The following is a 16447-nucleotide window of genomic DNA, read 5'->3' as shown; positions in this document are numbered from 1 at the left end:
TTTTCCCAGAAGTAGAGATATACAGGCAGTGTTCTTTTGTTTTGGGCTGTTGCAGGTGCCAGGGGAAAGTAAATGCCCTTTTCTGCATTTAAAAACTCAATTGTAGATGTGCATTAACTAGTGATACAATATTTTGTTTTCAATGTAACCTCCTTCATCCTTGTTAGATCAGTGTGTGTTTATGGATTCTACATACCATACAGGGATCACTTCACCTAATTTTGTATTGGCCATATTGTTTAATTTTGTTGTTCTTGCTCCCTGAGCACTAAATAGCACAAATATCGTTATAATAAAGTGGTGAATTAAAATAAACTATTTAGACTCCATAGCACACAGACCATCATATTACAATTCTTAATATAGCTAAAAGGTGGGGCCTAAATTCTTTGAGCTTTCCTTTGACAGATGTTTTCTTCATCAGACATATTATGCCATATCCTGGCTTTGTCTTAAATCCATGCTCAACATCTTATCCATCAAACAGATCTTATTATCGTTCTGTTTCACCACAGGGTTTTAATTTGTATGTTTACTTTTGCACATTGGCATACTCAGAAAAGTTTCCTGTAAAATATCTTGAGAACAAGTACAGTGACCTTTCTGTTTCTGTTGTTTGGTATGTGATTGCATCAGCAACATAAGAAGCTTTCACTGTAGCGTGTGTGTGAGACAGGAACAGGTTGTGTGGCTGACTTAACTTTTTATGGCATAGTATAGTATTGAGGGATTTGTTGGCATTACTTGCTTTTAGACTGAAAAGTAAAAGCATTACTTGCTTTTAGATGTGTTGCTTGGATGATTTGCCAGTCATAAAATATGAAGATTTCAGTCAGACAAATGGCTGCATTATTGTAAAGAAAATCCTAGAAATGTATTCCAAAGTGCCCAAGAAAGAAAGCAGCCAACAGATACGATGGAGGCTTATACTAAAGAATGTTCTAACAGCACTTTTAAAAAATCACTAAACAGGGACCGAGACTACAATATTATTACTTTAAGTACTGTTTGGCATTTCTTAACAATCCTCTCCTTTTTATGCTTAATTTTAGCCTGTGGAAGGTGTTTTTTTTTTAATAAAAACGTATGCACAGTCAAATCCACTGAAATCTCAGTACTGTACATCCTTGTGCTCAATACCCTCCCCTTCAGTTAATTGAGGAGTGGTGGGGACAGACTGTCCTTAGCTTGGAAGACACAGGTTATGTGTCATGAGACTGCAAAGATGTGGTAGGGTAATGATGGAGATTCTGGGATTCTCAGAAGTTGAGAATGTATGGAAAACCACTCCAAAGTCCATTGGGATGGACAAGCTAGTTGTGCTATTTCAGACAATTTTTCTGGAGGTTTGCCTTTTGAATAGGCACGTGATTTAATCTTGCTTTCTGGTATAACTAAATTCTTCTCACAGCCCAGACTACTTTGGACTAGAGAGAGAAATTATTCCTGGATGATTACATTTACCTCAACAAAAGGAAAGAAAATGACTTAAAGGTGCTATTCTTGTTCCCTTTTGAAACTTTTAGCTGCTAATAAGCATCAGAGTTTCTTTGAGCTTCATACTCAGTCCCTGGCCACAATGGGATGAGAATTGTTCTATGTATGGCTCAGGAAGCTAGCAGGGTTCTGATGCTAGCATGGACAGGACTTTAGAACATTAAGGCCTTAGGAGGCAGCATGGTCCATAAGACAGGGTGAAGAGTTTGGCGTCAGGAGACCTTAACCCTACTCCTGGTTCAGCCATTATGACTGCTTGCATAGTTCCTTCCACTCCCTGTCTCAATATCCCTATCTGTAAAATGGGGAGGAGGTATATTAATGACTGACCTTTTTTCCCTACAGTCTCTCCTTGTGACGGTGAGAACTGCTCATGTGATTTTACGGTAAGTATCATATGTTTTTCCCATGCCAAAATGTTGGTGCAGATAAGTGCTTCACTTTGAAGTTGGTACTCAGTTCTTTTGTTTGTTTGCAAATGGGACTTTTTGAGAGGGACAAAGATTATATATTGTAGATCATATTTTTCAATAAAGATCAGTAGTGAACATACAACTAAGGAAGTTATGAATAATAGTATGAAGAATGGACTCAAATGTAACTATAGGGCTTAAAGTTAGCAACCTGTGATAATATATATTTGATTGTTGTCCATAATGCATAACAACAGGCAGTATGCTGGCTTTTATTGCATACAAAATTATCTCAGTGAACATTCAGATACATCCTTTGTCTCTGATGCCAACATATCCCAAGACCAAGGGCTGAATTCTGATTGCCTTGCTTATTATGGTGGGAGACAGAGCATCAGTCTCTTATCCCTCCCCCCTTCCCTTCTCCTATTTATTTCCAGTTTTCAAATCCCCTACTCATAACTCCGGTCATCTGAAGAAGTGGGCTGTGTCCATGAAAGCTCATGATACCATCTGCATGCTTTGTTGGTCTATAAAGTGCTACCAGACCATTTGTTGTTTTTATCTGTAACAGACTAACTCAGCTAACCCCTGAAGCTATTAATAACGTTGAATTAATTAGTCAGGTCAGTAAGATAGACTGAAGAATGATGGAAAGAGGAGAGATAGCAGGAGAAAAGAAAACTATTGTAAAATCCATACAATGTTAGAATCAAGTTCAAATTTTAGAAATATAAACTATTGATAATGAAGTTGACTTCTCTTCTCTTACAGCTATGTAATTCATCTCTGGGATCTCAACCATGAAGGAACCTGGGAGGGCAAGGGAACATATGTATATTATACAGATTTTGTCATGGAGCTAACCTTGCTTTCACTGGACCTGATGCATCATATTCACATGCTGGTATGTGACACTAGTCAGTGTTAAGCAAACATAATTGTCTTAATATAAGTGACCTAGCGACACACATTTTTAATTTATAATGGGCTGAACATTACATAGAAGGTGTCTAAGGAGATGGAAATGCAGTATTGCTCTGTTGGCATTCCTGTTTCATTGAACTTTCTGAAAACCATTTTGTTTTGGCATAACTATCTGTATAATGTATTTTGCAGATGTTTCACTTCAAACTGATATGTACTTGAATAATGTCAGGCTTGAATTGTCAAAAGACAAATTATTTCCATCCCCAACAAAAGACATCACACTGGTTAGAAGTGAATGTAACTTTTTTGTCATAAATACTTCATTATTGAAATAGTGTCAACAATGTAAATTGGAGGTAGTTCTTGTGAGTCTATTTCAATGTAGAATACAAAATAACCTGAGTTAATACTGTTTTTTCTCTGTATTTTTTTTCTTACTGCTAGTAAGAACCTCATCCAGTGCCCGTAGGCAGAAGTAATCTTGTAACTGAAACTTTCCTCCCTTCCTAGGTTGTGAAGTCTGAGTAAATGTTTCTTTGAAAACATAAATTACAGGCAAAATTTTTACATGTGATGGCGGAACAGCTGCAGCAGCCAGATTGGAATTTTCAGAGCCATTCAGACAGGAGCATTCTGCTTTGCTATCCATAGTGACTTGTGTGACATGTACTGCATTTTCACATTTTTCAATTTTTCTGTTCAGTTTCTTGGCATTCATTTCTGAATACTGTTTTGTTTTGTTTTAAAGCTATTTGGCAATATCTGGTTGTCGATGGCCAGCCTAGTGATTTTTATGCAGCTGCGTTATTTGTTCCATGAGGTTCAGCGTAGAATCCGTCGTCACAAGAACTACCTGCGTGTGGTTGGGAACATGGAAGCTAGGTGAGCATATGATGAGTGAGTTTAAAGTGCTGAGTTGGAGAGCCTCCTGATAAATGAATGAGGGTGAGGAAGTTGTGGTATTTACCATATGTTAATATAAAGGGCTTGTGAAACACACATTTCCTGATCCAGCTGAAGCCATGTGTTAATTTGCTCTGGGGCTTCTACTCTTTGAGTTGGTGACACACACAAGGTGAAAGCTTCCAACCAGGAGATCTTTTATCTGTTTTTACAGGTCTCTGTTTCACTTGTTTTTGTATAGCATGGATCCTAAACATTCCCCAGATAAACTGTATAGCCTAAGTGAATGCCTTTTACTCTCCTTTCCAGTGTCAGTATATATTGTATTAGTATTTGCAAGGAGATCATGACTTAAAGGGTAGGTTACAAACCACAATTAATAGTTTCACATTTGAGTTCTTTCAGAACTCTTGGGTGAATGCCATCTGGTTCTGGTGATTTGTTACTGTTTAAAAGTTTCAGAGAGGTAGCTGTGTTAATCTGTAATTGAAAAAAACTTTAAAAACAACACATAGTCCTGTAGCACCTTACGGTGTGTCTAGACTTACAAGGTTTTGTCAACAAAAATGTAGTTTTGTCAACAAAACTATACCTGCGTCTACACTGCCGCCGAGTTCTGTCAACATAACGTTGACGGCAGTAAACCTCATTCTACGAGGAATAATGCCTTTTGTCGACAGAGTTCCAAGTAAATAGCAGAGAAAGAGAGGGGATGGGGTTGGACAGGAAAGGAGACAAAAAATGGGAAAGGAATAGTCAATTAGAGTGTCCATGCTAAATGAAGCTGATAGTGTTGATTCTAAGTACTCTTAAATACCCGGTGGTTGGCTTTTTATGTCCTTAGGTTATGGAATGTAGTGTCTAATCCAGTTAAGGTCTTTGTTTAAATCTCTATTGTGGGTATCAGACTTGTAAATTAAATTAAGTTCTGCAGATTCCCTTTCATGCTGTTTTTTTGAAATTTTCTTGTAATAATATGAAAACTTTGAGATCCATTAATGAATGCTCAGGCAAGTTAAAATGTTCCCCAGCAGGTTTCTGTGTGTTACCTTTTTGAATATCTGATTTGTGTCATTAATCCTTCATGGTAGAGCCTGTACAATTTGGTCAATATACATGGCAGAGAGGCATTGCTGGCACTTGATGGCATAGATCACATTGGTGGATGTGCAGTTATATGAGCCTCTGATACAAGGTTTAGGTCCTGTGATGATGTCGCTTGTATGGCTCTGTGGACAGAGTTGGCACCGGAGTTGATGGCAGGGGTGTGTTCCTGGATGAGTATGATGGAGGTGTGCTGCATGGTTGTTGGAAATAATTTGTTTGAGGTTAGGGGGTAGTCTGTAGGGCAAGGACTGCTCCGTCTCCCAAAGCCTGTGAGAGTGAGGGGTTATTTTCCAGGATAGCCCTCATTTTCCAGGAAAATGACCCATCTTTCATGATATCATCTACATTTTTTGTTAGTCTCTCAAGTGCTGCAGGACTATTCATTGTTTTTAAAGTTGTTACTGTTAAGGTTATCAATTTGTTCCTGGCAGCTCTTGCTATATTTAAAAAGCAGAGGTGATTGAAGTGATCATGTTTGTCTTTTCATATTATAGGTTTGCAATTGCAACTCCTGAAGAGCTAGCTGTCAATAACGATGACTGTGCCATTTGCTGGGACTCCATGCAAACTGCCCGTAAACTCCCATGTGGGCACCTCTTCCACAAGTATGTATCTGGTGAAGATGTAAGTGTTCAGTTGAATGCAGAAAGTACCTTACTGTATATAGATTCTTGGTTTGAACAAGCTTGTTTTTTTCCCTCTGTCTCTCCTTTCATTTCTTCCAGGAAGATTTATTATTTTTTTGAGTGTTAGATTAAAAACCCAGAAATGACACCTTAACCTTGTGCAACAAACATACAAAAACCTGTAGTTCAACCTGTAGTTCCTTCCATGGCTGTCTCCTAGCTGTTATTAATCAAATCAGAGGTTACGGGGCTAATTTGTTGTCATTCACTGCAAACCTTTTCATAAATATTTATCTGCATTCCAAGAAGCCTCTAATGAGATAATTTGTCGCTGTTGCAGAAACTCCTTTTACAAAGCTACAGAACCCTATGAATATTTAATCACCAGCTATGCACTTGAGAAGAATAGGCTCTCCTCTTCAGAAAGTTATTTTCCATTTATCTAAAACGGTTTACTCTGAGCTGCATGGAGCCAGTTAGTCAGAAGACAGGTTACTGAGCTCTATGGACCTTTGGTCTGACCCAGTATGGCCATACTTATGTTAGCGAGAGAGGCAACGTTAAAATGGATGACTTAAATTCAGATGTAATTAATTAACTTTCATACCCTTTAAGAATTGATTTTCTCTTTTCATTGTTTTTCTTTTTTTGCTACTAGCAAAAAATGGGAGAATGCAGAGCTATTTATTTTTAAAGTTAGGAAGTGGTGGAGTAAACTGAGTCCGCATTTGTGCAAGATGTACAAAAATAGATGACAGCCTGGATTCACATGGTTAGAATAATAGAATCATAAGGCTGGAAGAGGCCTCAGGAGGTCATAGAGTCCAGCTCCCTTCCCAAAGAAGGCCCAACCTCAGCTAGATCATCCCAGCCAGGGCTTTGTAAAGCCAAGACTTAAAAACCTCTAGGAATGGCGATTCCACCACCTCCCTAGGGAACCCATTCCAGTAGTTCACCACATTCATAGTGAAATCGTTTTTCCTAATATCCAACCTAGACCTCCCCCACTGTAACTTGAGACCATTGGTCCTTGTTCTGCCATCCCTCACTACTGAGAACAGCCTCTCCTTGCCCTCTTTGGAACCTCCCTTCAGGAAGTTGAAGGCTGCTCGTAGGTCAAGTGTAACCCCCAGGTCCATTTCTGCTGAACTGCTACCTAGCCAGTTGGTCCCCAGCCTGTAACTATGCTTGGGATTCTTCCATCCCAAGTGCAGGACTCTGTGCTTGTCCTTGTTGGACTTCACAGATTTCTTTTGGCCCAATCCTTTAACCTGTCTAGGTCACTTGACCTGCCCTCTAACCTATCTACCTCTCCCACTAGCTTAGTATCATCCGTAAACTTGCTGAGGGTGCAATCCATCCCCTCATCCAGGTCATTAATGAAGATGTTGAATAAAACTGGCCCTAGAACCGATCCTTGGGGCACTCCGCTAGAAACCGACCGTCAACCTGACATCCATATTTTCCAATCCATATTTTCTTAGCTTGCTGGCAAGAATGTTGTGGAAGACCGTATCAAAAGCCTTGCTAAAGTCAAGATATATCACATCCACTGACTTCCCCATGTCCACAGAACCAGTTACATCAACATAGAAGCTAATAGGATTTGTCAGGCATAACTTGCCCTTGGTGAATCCATGTTGACTATTCCTGATCACATTCCCCTCTTCCAAGTGCTTCAAAACGGATTCCTTGAGGATCCCCTCCATGATTTTTCCAGGGACTGAGGTAAGGCTGACTGGTCTGTAGTTCCCTGAATTGTCTGTCTTCCCTTTTTTAAAGACAGGCACTACATTTGCCTTTTTCCAGTCATTCGGGATTTTTCCCAATCCCCACGAGTTTTCAAAGATAATGGCCAAAGGCTTTGCCAACTCCCTCAGTACCCTCCGATGCATTAAATCCGGACCCATGGATTTGTTTATGTCTAGCTTTTCTAAATAGTTCTTAACCTGTTCTTTCTCCACTGAGGGCTGCCCACCTCCTTCCCATAGTGTGTTGCCTAGTGCAGTAGTCTGGGAGCTGCTCTTGTCTGTGAAGACAGGGGAAAGAAAGCCTCGAAAACTTCAGCTTTTCCCACATCATCTGTCACTATCTTACCTTCCTCATCCAGTAAGTTGAGTTCAGACTTGTGCCTTTAAGCTGTGCTTTCAAAAGGGTCAAATCATGTTAGCCCAAATCCTGTTGAATTTCAGTGGGAGTTAGGTTTACTTGTCTTTGAAAAGCCCATCCTTAATTTTTAGTAAACTTTGTTGTAATTTACTCTCTTACAATATTCAACACTTATTTGCTACAGTAAGTGATGATTTTATAGCATTAACACCCCTAACAGCATCAGGACCAGCCTGATGTAGTTGGCTAAATTTATGTCTACTTTGGTGTTACTGTTACCCAATTAAACGTTCTGTTTAACCTGTTAATCACTTAAACAGGGTCAGTGGGAGCTGCTCCAGTTTGATCCACTGGAATGGGAACTTGCACTGAGTCTCGTGGGTTATAGTTTTGACTTTGCCATTGGCTTGTAGTTTGGCATTTAGAAAATCTTCTTTCAACTGTGTTTCACCACCTGTAAAATGGGGGTGAGACATACTGAGCCTCTGTAAAGAATATTGAGACCTTCTGATTAAGTATACAGGTGACCCCCAATGCGTTTGGTTCCCGGGGAAGTGTAGCAAGTCGGGGGCATCGTAACTTAAACCTTCATTGACGATAGGTGCCGTGCGCCATCGTAAATGCGAGCCGAGGATGTAAGTCGGGGGGGGGGGGGGGGGTTGGCCTGTTCCACACTTTAAAAAATAGTTGTAAGTGCGGGGGGTTGCAACTCGGGTAGTCGCAACTCAGGGGTTTCCTGTATTTATATGAGCACCAAGTATTTTATAAGAAATTGTATTGAATTTCTGCAGCAAAATACTGTTTTGAATTCTGCATGATTTCTCATTGTAGACTAGGGAGTTGAATCATACCAGTCTGAATCAGAAAGCAGACAAAGTACTCAGTAGATTCCTGTAAGTTCTGGGACTCTTAGAGTTGTAGATGTAGATGAACGTAGGAAATACATGCATTATTGCTTGCATCAATACATCTTAGTCCATAACATTTTCAAAGCGATAGGATCCTTGTTAGTAATATAAGTAAGGTAACTGTTTGAAAAAAATAATAACAGTACGTTGGAATGCTAATTCCAGACCAGTCTGCCTAAAAATGCCTTGAAGATTTACCAATACAGCCACAAAATCTACTCCCCTGGTCTTTATGATAATGATCATTTAATGTCTCCTTATAAACAAAAATGTACTTGTTCTGGGTTACTTGGGCAAGTGAAATCCTTCAAAGCTTCTCTAGACAGAAGAAGGTCTGTCTGGAAGTCTAGGTATAAAAGCAAGGTAAGAATAGTTTCACTTGTTTTGAGCTGAGAAGATAAACCAAGTGATATGGGCATCAGAAGCTGATTAGATAGTCTATTGCTTCAGGTAAGATGTCTGTAAAATGTCACAGAGCAATCAGACCTATTAATGTGTTGTGGAGAATATTGTGAGGTGTGATTGTTACACTGCAACTTTTTGGTGCACCAATGGTCTTTGATACCTCAGACAAATGGTATGTGCTGATTATGGTTTTCTGTTGCCTGGTTTCTTAACAGCTCATGCCTGCGCTCCTGGCTTGAACAGGACACATCCTGTCCCACCTGCAGAATGTCTCTCAATATCACTGACAACCACCGAGTTAGGGAGGACCATCAGAGAGAGAACCTAGATGAGAACTTGGTACCTGTGGCAGTAGCAGAAGGCAGACCTCGCTTGAACCAACACAATCACTTCTTCCACTTTGATGGTTAGTTAACCAGGTTTTATGAAGTGGGTCTTTGCCCATGAAAGCTTATGCTCCAATAAATCCGTTAGACTATAAGGTGCCACAGAAATTCTCGTTATGCTTCAGACTAACACGGCTACCCCTCTGATACAGTTTTTACAGTTGATCTTATCCAGAAAAATAGAAGAGCAGTAGCCTTCTGTACAAGTGCATCCTCACTGTGGTCCAGGATACACTTAAACCATATAAAAATGTCCTTTCCCCTTCAGCTTTCTCAGACATCTAGTTCCTTCTAGTTACAGTGAATATTGATTCATAGGGCAGGTCTGCACTGCAATCAGAGGTGTGACTGCAGCATATGTAGACATATAACAATAACAATGAAGCCACAGCAGCACAAGAAGCTGGTCAAATATGTACTGAGGCTCTCCAGTGGGCTTAGCCATCTAATGCTGCTGTCATGGCTTCACTGCTAGTGCTAGCTGAAAGCTAGTTCACATATGCCTACACTTGCTTTCATCACACTTCTGAAGAGGCTTGAACATATGCTTTTAAGACTATCCAAAGCCGTAGAGCAGTGGTCTCCTACCTTTTTAAGCACAAGATCACTTTTTGAATTTAAATCAATCTAGGATCTACCCCAGCTCCATCCATTTGCTGAGGCCCCGCCCTCCTTCCTCTGTGGATATGGGGTACAGGAGAGGGGGACAGAGAGACATCAGTGCCCCCCTGCTTCTGTTTTCCCCCACCCTGCAAAACAAGCAGGAAACTCTCAGAGGCAGCTCTGAGGCTCTGGGCAGGAGCAGCTGAAGTGGCAGCTGAAGTGCCAGCCTTGATAGTCTCCCAGCCAAACCAGTCAGGATCACCCATCAGAGGCTCCAAGATCTACTGGTAGATCCCGATGTGGTTGGTGACCACAGCCGTAGAGACTTCTGAGAGCTCCTTTCCTCCTGCAACTCAAGGCCAAGAGAGTAGCCATTTAGAGTTCTGCAGGATTAACAATTCTAGAACTGTTATTTGTTGCATATATTCTCATGCTTATTGGCAGACCAAACAATGCTTAGTGTTTGTCTGCCATCCAGATTGTTTGCTAATCAGTGGCTGCTCTTGAAAGACTGTTATATGTTAACATGAATGTACTGGAGGCTTTCACCAAAATTATACTTACCATCTACTCTCCATTAACTAGCCAAAACTTGGAAGAGTCTTGCAAACCATGAGCCACAGAAAATTCTACAGAGGCCTAATAAAGTTTGATCTTAACTAAAAGCATATGTTCAAAATTGAGTTGATCATTATGGGTAGGTGGTCCTGGTAGCTTCATTAATTTATCGTGTGTAATATATTGTCTATATGCACAAAGACTTGCCAGTGGTTCTGGGTCACACTGTTCCCCAGTATGCTGGTACATAAAAGCTATTTCTGGTGCAGAAAAAGCCCATTAGTGCAAAGGTTCTTCCAAATTTTTGTTAGCTTTGGCATCAGCATGTCTTTCCACAACTGATGGGAAATGTTAACACTTGATAGTAATTTTAAAGCTTCACTTAAGTGTGTGTTCCAGGCAGCGGCAATTGGGCTTTCCCCAAGGAGAGTTCCAAGCATGCTCATAGCAGGCATTCTGACTTCAATGCTGCACTGTCACACAATGAATCTTTGTGTAATATTTTTAATTTCACATCTTACAAATCAAGAGAACCAAGAGAAGAAAGTCAGGTCCTTGCTGGGTGCACCCACATGTCACTGCAAACTGTTTTCTGCACCTTCTCTATTTTCTGTGTTAGTTTTGTCTCTCCTAAGGACACTCTCCTAAGTAGAAGCTCCCCTCCCCACATACTCACATGAGAGACCATTGAAATTGCTATGAAGGCAAGACCGGAAGTTGCTTATAGCAAGGCATGGACCAATAAAGAATGGGAATGAGGGTTTATCCACTTTCCATACTCAAGTAGGCCTGATCCAGTAATTGCCACAGGAAGAGGTGGAGGATCACACAGCACTATTGCTCCATGCTCTTGCATAGCAGCACTTTCCCAGGGATACTAGCAGCATGATTATGAAAGAACAGGGGCCAAACTTAGCTCTTATAAGCAGGCAGATCTCCATTGAAATTGATGCAGTTGTAGCCCTTTACAACTAGAGCTGAATTTCATCCTAGAGCTTTTTCCCTTTGTTTTTGAACAAGGTATTTTTACTCTTGGAATTTAACTATATTTACTGGTGCTGTAATGGAGTTAATGTCCTACTACTTTTAAACTTCAGAGACACAGTGGGGGCAAGTTCCAGACTTGGTGCGAGCCGAAACAGAGCCAGGACCGCTGCAGCTCTGCATTTTAACTGTAGTAAATGAGCTGGGCTTGGGCTGGCTCCAGCAGCCCCTGTTCGGGGGCAGCCTCCTCTACTCCCCACCGCCCCGTTCCTGCCTCTAATAGAGGCAGCAGCGTAGGGGGAGGGGGCAGGCAGCACCATGGAGACGTTGCTGGGGGGAACTGGCTTTTAAGCCGGCTCCTCCTAGCACTAGCTCCCATTCCTCCTCTCCCCTCGCTGCCTCTGATAAAGAGGCAGCAAGGGGTGGGGGAAGCGAGTACTCTGGTCGTTGACTATTTGACTACTCACTTATATCCCTGTTCTCTGATAGCCCCCAAACTATTAAATGCTGTCCTCCTCCCAGACCAGTTTTTGTTTAAAAATAAAAGTGCTACAGTTATTGTGAAAGATCAGCCACAGTGGCTGGTTTAGTGAAATGTTAATATGTACATTTCAAACAAATAGGGACAGTAATGGGGAGAGAGATGTGTTTATCTTGGATCCTGCCGCCTTCGCCATTTGGCAGACATGCTTAGAATGGAATCCATTATAAATTTCCCTTTATTCATTTTGTGTAATTATAGATGATGGATTAAATACCTATGAAAAAGCTCATATCACTGAAAACTTCTTTTATTTGTGCCTGATTTTTCTTTTGGTTTCTTGCTCTTAGGCTCTAGAATTGCTAGCTGGCTGCCCAGTTTTTCAGTGGAAGTGATGCACACTACTAATATCCTGGGTATTGCACAAGCAAGCAACTCACAACTTAATGCTATGGTAAGACTGATTAATAGATTGTGCTCCCATGCCTGTAAGTCTGTTTTGGCTGAACAGGATGACATAAGATGGAGGTTTTATTTAGGATGACTAATAATTTACAAGGGTCATACATATTTGTATATATTTCAGCGCTGTTCTTTAAATTGTCTAATAGGAGGAAAAAGACCAGTGTGTTAGTAAACCTAAGTATTATGCATTTTAAAATGGAAATTAAATAGAATTTTGCTTCATGTTATCTGAAGCAAACCCTTGTACAGTATTCCAAGAAAGAGGCCATTAGTGGCTGAAATCTTGTATCTGTTACTTGGCCACAGATTACTAAAAAGGGAAGTTGTTTTTATGAGTTGTGTTAAAGGGGAGGGGTTTTAGAGAGGCTCCAGGAATGTTAGGGAAACAGCAAATGTTGACAGGAAGCCAGGAGAGCCAGTGAAAACAGCCTGTGGGTAATTTGAATTGGAATCAGTGATCTTCTTGTGGCAGTCCTTGTATAACCAGAGCAGAGCTGGGAGAGATGAATTGAGCCAGGAAAACAGGAATGGAGGATTCAGTGACATCCATGGCTAGGGAAGAACCAGATGCAATCAGGTTATTTTCTCTGTTTTTGGGTTTGTTAGACTTCTCTGTGCTGAGTACACGTAACTACCCCTCCCTCTTTATACTGTAACTTTTAAACTGAATCTCACGGAAGTAGTTCTCTATGCATAAATCTTTCTTTCTTTTCAGTTGCTCTATAACACCTAACAATCAAGTATTTTTTCTTTTTTGTTAATAAAAATCACCTTTTTTAAGACCATGATCTGATTCCTGTGTCCTAGAAAGGAGGGGGTTCTGTGTACGTGTGGCTAAGACTGCAAGGTTGGCTATTAAGAAAATTAGAGGTGTTTTTTTTTAAGTGCGCTCCAAAGGGAATGTTAAAGAACTTGAGGGATCCCATAGGAAATTCCAAATGTGTCTTCCTGGGTTCTCAAGGTGGGTTTACATTTGGGTGGTGTCAGCTTACTATCCATGGTCAGGGAATCTGTGACCCTGGGAAGTTTTTAAACAGAAGCCTTTAGTGGCAAAGTATTTTAAAGTCTCTTGCAGAGTCCAACTTTCTACACTCAAAGTGCCAGAGTGGGGAACATCTGTGCTGTATCTGTTTCTTTGTGAACTAGTTAAAAGTGCCATCCAGTATGTGCCTGGTTTTCTCTCCACTATCCCACACACACTATTTGCATTGGCTTTTTTTCTTTCCAGGCAAAGGGAAGGTTTACTGATCCTGAAAGCACTTGTACTGGTCCTATAATATTTTTCTACACCTAGGAGTTATCAAGACAGCTCAGCAGGGGTAGCTCTCGGGACCCAGTGCAGGCTGGGACTGAGCTAGGCTGCCTGCCTGCCTGCCTGCCACCTAAATGACTTTTTATGCAGATCCACAGCGGGGGTAGCTCCCAGGACCCAACATGCCTGGCTCATAAATGACTTTTTATGCAGAGCCCCAGTGGCGGTAGCTCTTGGGATCCATCGCAAGCTGGGACTGAGCTGGGCTGCCTGCCCAGCTAGATCCTAAATATCTTCAGTGTGGAGTTGCAGCAGGAGTAGCTCCCAGGATCCAGCGCAAGCCAGGACTAAACCAGGCTGCTGACCAACCTGCTAAAACATTTACTGGCAGAAGGGGGAGGGATGCATGTAGCCAATAGCATTAACTGATAAGCATCCGCTTTCTCATTTTTGGTTCCTGAGAGCATGGGACAAACGGCAATTGTTCTCAGCCTTTTTTTGAGACAGAAAGGGAGAACAGCTGGGTCCCATTTGCTCTTGTAGTTATTGTAATTGCACATTTACCGCAACTGGGATGGAATTGCGATCACTGCAGATACAAACTATGCAGCGAAAATTTGGGTCTTTGAGATACCTTCCATTAATACTTGTTTTGGAGACACTTTGCACACAGATTTTCATATTATAAATTTTGCTTTTTACAGGCCCATCAGATTCAAGAGATGTTCCCTCAGGTTCCTTACCATATAGTTCTACAGGATCTCCAGCTGACACGTTCTGTAGAAATAACAACCGACAACATCTTAGAGGGGCGCATCCAGGTACCTTTCCCTACACAGGTCAGTCATGAGATCTTGTCCTGACAGGATCATGCTCTATCAATGGTTTAGAGCAGGGGTGGGGAACATCAGGCCTGGGGGCTGGATGCGGCCTCCGGCTTACCTGGATCTGGCCTCCAAGGCTCAGGGCTTCTCTCATAGCATTGGGGAGTGCACACCTACTGAGGGACTGGAGCACACAAAATCTACTAGCCTGGACCCCATTAGGCTCTAGTGTGTGAGTGGAATGTGGGGAGTGTCTTTCTCCTTCTCAGTCAGAGGCCATCTCATGGGTTTAGGGTTTTTTGGAGGTTTTTTTGGCTTCTCACTTGTGTGCTGCCCCCCAACTGACTTTTCCTTGAGTCAGTGGCCCCTGACCCAAAAAAGGTTCCACCCTTGGTTAATCACAGATGAGAATGTTAAGAACAAACTAGGAACATGTAACATTGATTCTTCAATTCTTTCTTGTTTTTTATCTATTAGCACTAACAGGTCGTGGGGTTACTGCACTTTTTTATACAGATGCACCTGCATAAATGTCAAGCCATTCCTTTTGCCACCCTAACACTGGTGCCCTTGCACAGAATATGGCATTTAGTATTCTAAGATAGGATTAAATTTGAATGTCTTAACTAGAGGCCTACTATCTTTGGGGAAACAGGGCAAGGGCTTGGAGCTTTTAAATCACTGCCAGAGCCCTGGTGGTGGTAAGGGCTGGCAAAGGGGAACACAGTCCAGGCAGTGCTGAAGGCTGGCAGCCTCAGTCCTGCCTTTTCTGCTCGAGGCCCCACCCCTTCCCGGAGTGCAGAGCTGAGGTTCCCCCACCTTGCCTAGGGGCCCGGTAATTCTGTCAGCCTCGTTGCTTACCTCTACTGTATGAAGTTGACTGGCATCCTAATGCTGTGGGTTTTGTGAGTATGATTATTGAGTCTTTATTGAGTATTGTTGTATTAACCCTTTTTTTCATGGAATGTTGCTGCTTTTCCAGAAGCACCATGTTTTCAGTTTCATATAGCAAAGTCACCACATGGGCTAAAAACAAATATAACAAATTTCATCTTACATGGTGATTTTTCTCAGAATGTTTCAAAGCTTCACGTCACTCACATTCTAGCTTTATAACATTTGCAGTTACTTTCTCAGCCGATGTATGATTGAGTTATATCATTGAGGAGGAGTTTCTATAAGGAAAGTGTGAGGAAAATAATGTCCAGTTCTTCTTACTTATCCTGGGCTGCAGTAAAACAGTCTGGGAATCACATTCCTGTTAGTAGTAATGCCTGATTCTGGTGCTGCACGTATCAGAAACTATTTTAGTACCTGGTAGGTAAGTTCCACTTGTGTGTGAAGAGAAACAGCTGTAATTCTGTCTCTCTCACACTTTCAGCTGTGTACTCTTTCTTGTTAACTTATCTGTTTATAATAGAGTACAACGGGCTGTGAGTTGTAAGACAGAACTTGAATTTATTCTTGCAAAAATAAATGCATTTCATGTTTGTATATTAAATCTTTGTTGCTTGTATTGTAGCGTCCGGATGGTGGTAGAGCCACATCAAACAGTCCAGTGGAAAGGCATAATTCTGATCAGGAGGAAGCAGAAATTACTACTCAGGTGAGCTGGCTCAAAAATCACACAAGCATGTCAGTAAAAGGAAAACAAATTAACGGAGAAAGGAATGCTAACAGCCAAGAGTACCAGTAAACTGCTGGTGTGTATTATTCAGTCCCTGGGCCAGAGGTGCACATTGGTGACACCTGTGCAGAAAATGTCAGGCTTGCATTCTAAAGCTCAGTAGTCTCTCATGTGACTGTGATGGATAGGATGTTTTTTCACCTTGTTTCATGTCTGGGGAGGGAAAGGTGTTGGAGAGTTGCAGAGCATAGTAATCCCTTGGAGGGAGGATGAGAGCGCCATTCTTTATTTTCTTTTTGGATGTTGTCCCTTTTAATGAGTGGATTTTTCAAGTATGGGACTTTTTTCATGTTGTTGTGGGGCAGGGAG

At 41.4% G+C, this 16447-nt stretch overlaps 1 protein-coding gene across 2 annotated transcripts in view; it reads left to right on the top strand.

Moving 5' to 3' along the window:
• Nucleotides 1-16447, top strand: part of AMFR (autocrine motility factor receptor) — a 50179-nt gene that overhangs the window by 26561 nt on the left and 7171 nt on the right. Inside the window, exons 5-12 of one of the 2 annotated variants that reach the window (XM_075940402.2) lie at nucleotides 1843-1883; nucleotides 2685-2817; nucleotides 3589-3722; nucleotides 5345-5455; nucleotides 9114-9304; nucleotides 12261-12364; nucleotides 14332-14448; nucleotides 15974-16057. In XM_075940402.2, the coding sequence (XP_075796517.2) occupies nucleotides 1843-1883; nucleotides 2685-2817; nucleotides 3589-3722; nucleotides 5345-5455; nucleotides 9114-9304; nucleotides 12261-12364; nucleotides 14332-14448; nucleotides 15974-16057 (915 nt within the window). Of the gene's footprint in view, nucleotides 1-1842; nucleotides 1884-2684; nucleotides 2818-3588; nucleotides 3723-5344; nucleotides 5456-9113; nucleotides 9305-12260; nucleotides 12365-14331; nucleotides 14467-15973; nucleotides 16058-16447 lie in introns of both variants that reach the window. The other variant, XM_075940401.2, reaches the window with a different exon arrangement.

Source organism: Pelodiscus sinensis, chromosome 12 (genome assembly GCF_052426305.1).
Source record: "Pelodiscus sinensis isolate ZL-2025 chromosome 12, ASM5242630v1, whole genome shotgun sequence".
In the NCBI taxonomy this organism is placed as follows: Eukaryota; Metazoa; Chordata; order Testudines; family Trionychidae; genus Pelodiscus; species Pelodiscus sinensis.
Note: the sequence above shows the minus strand (reverse complement) of the source record. Positions and strands in the feature narration are given on the sequence as shown.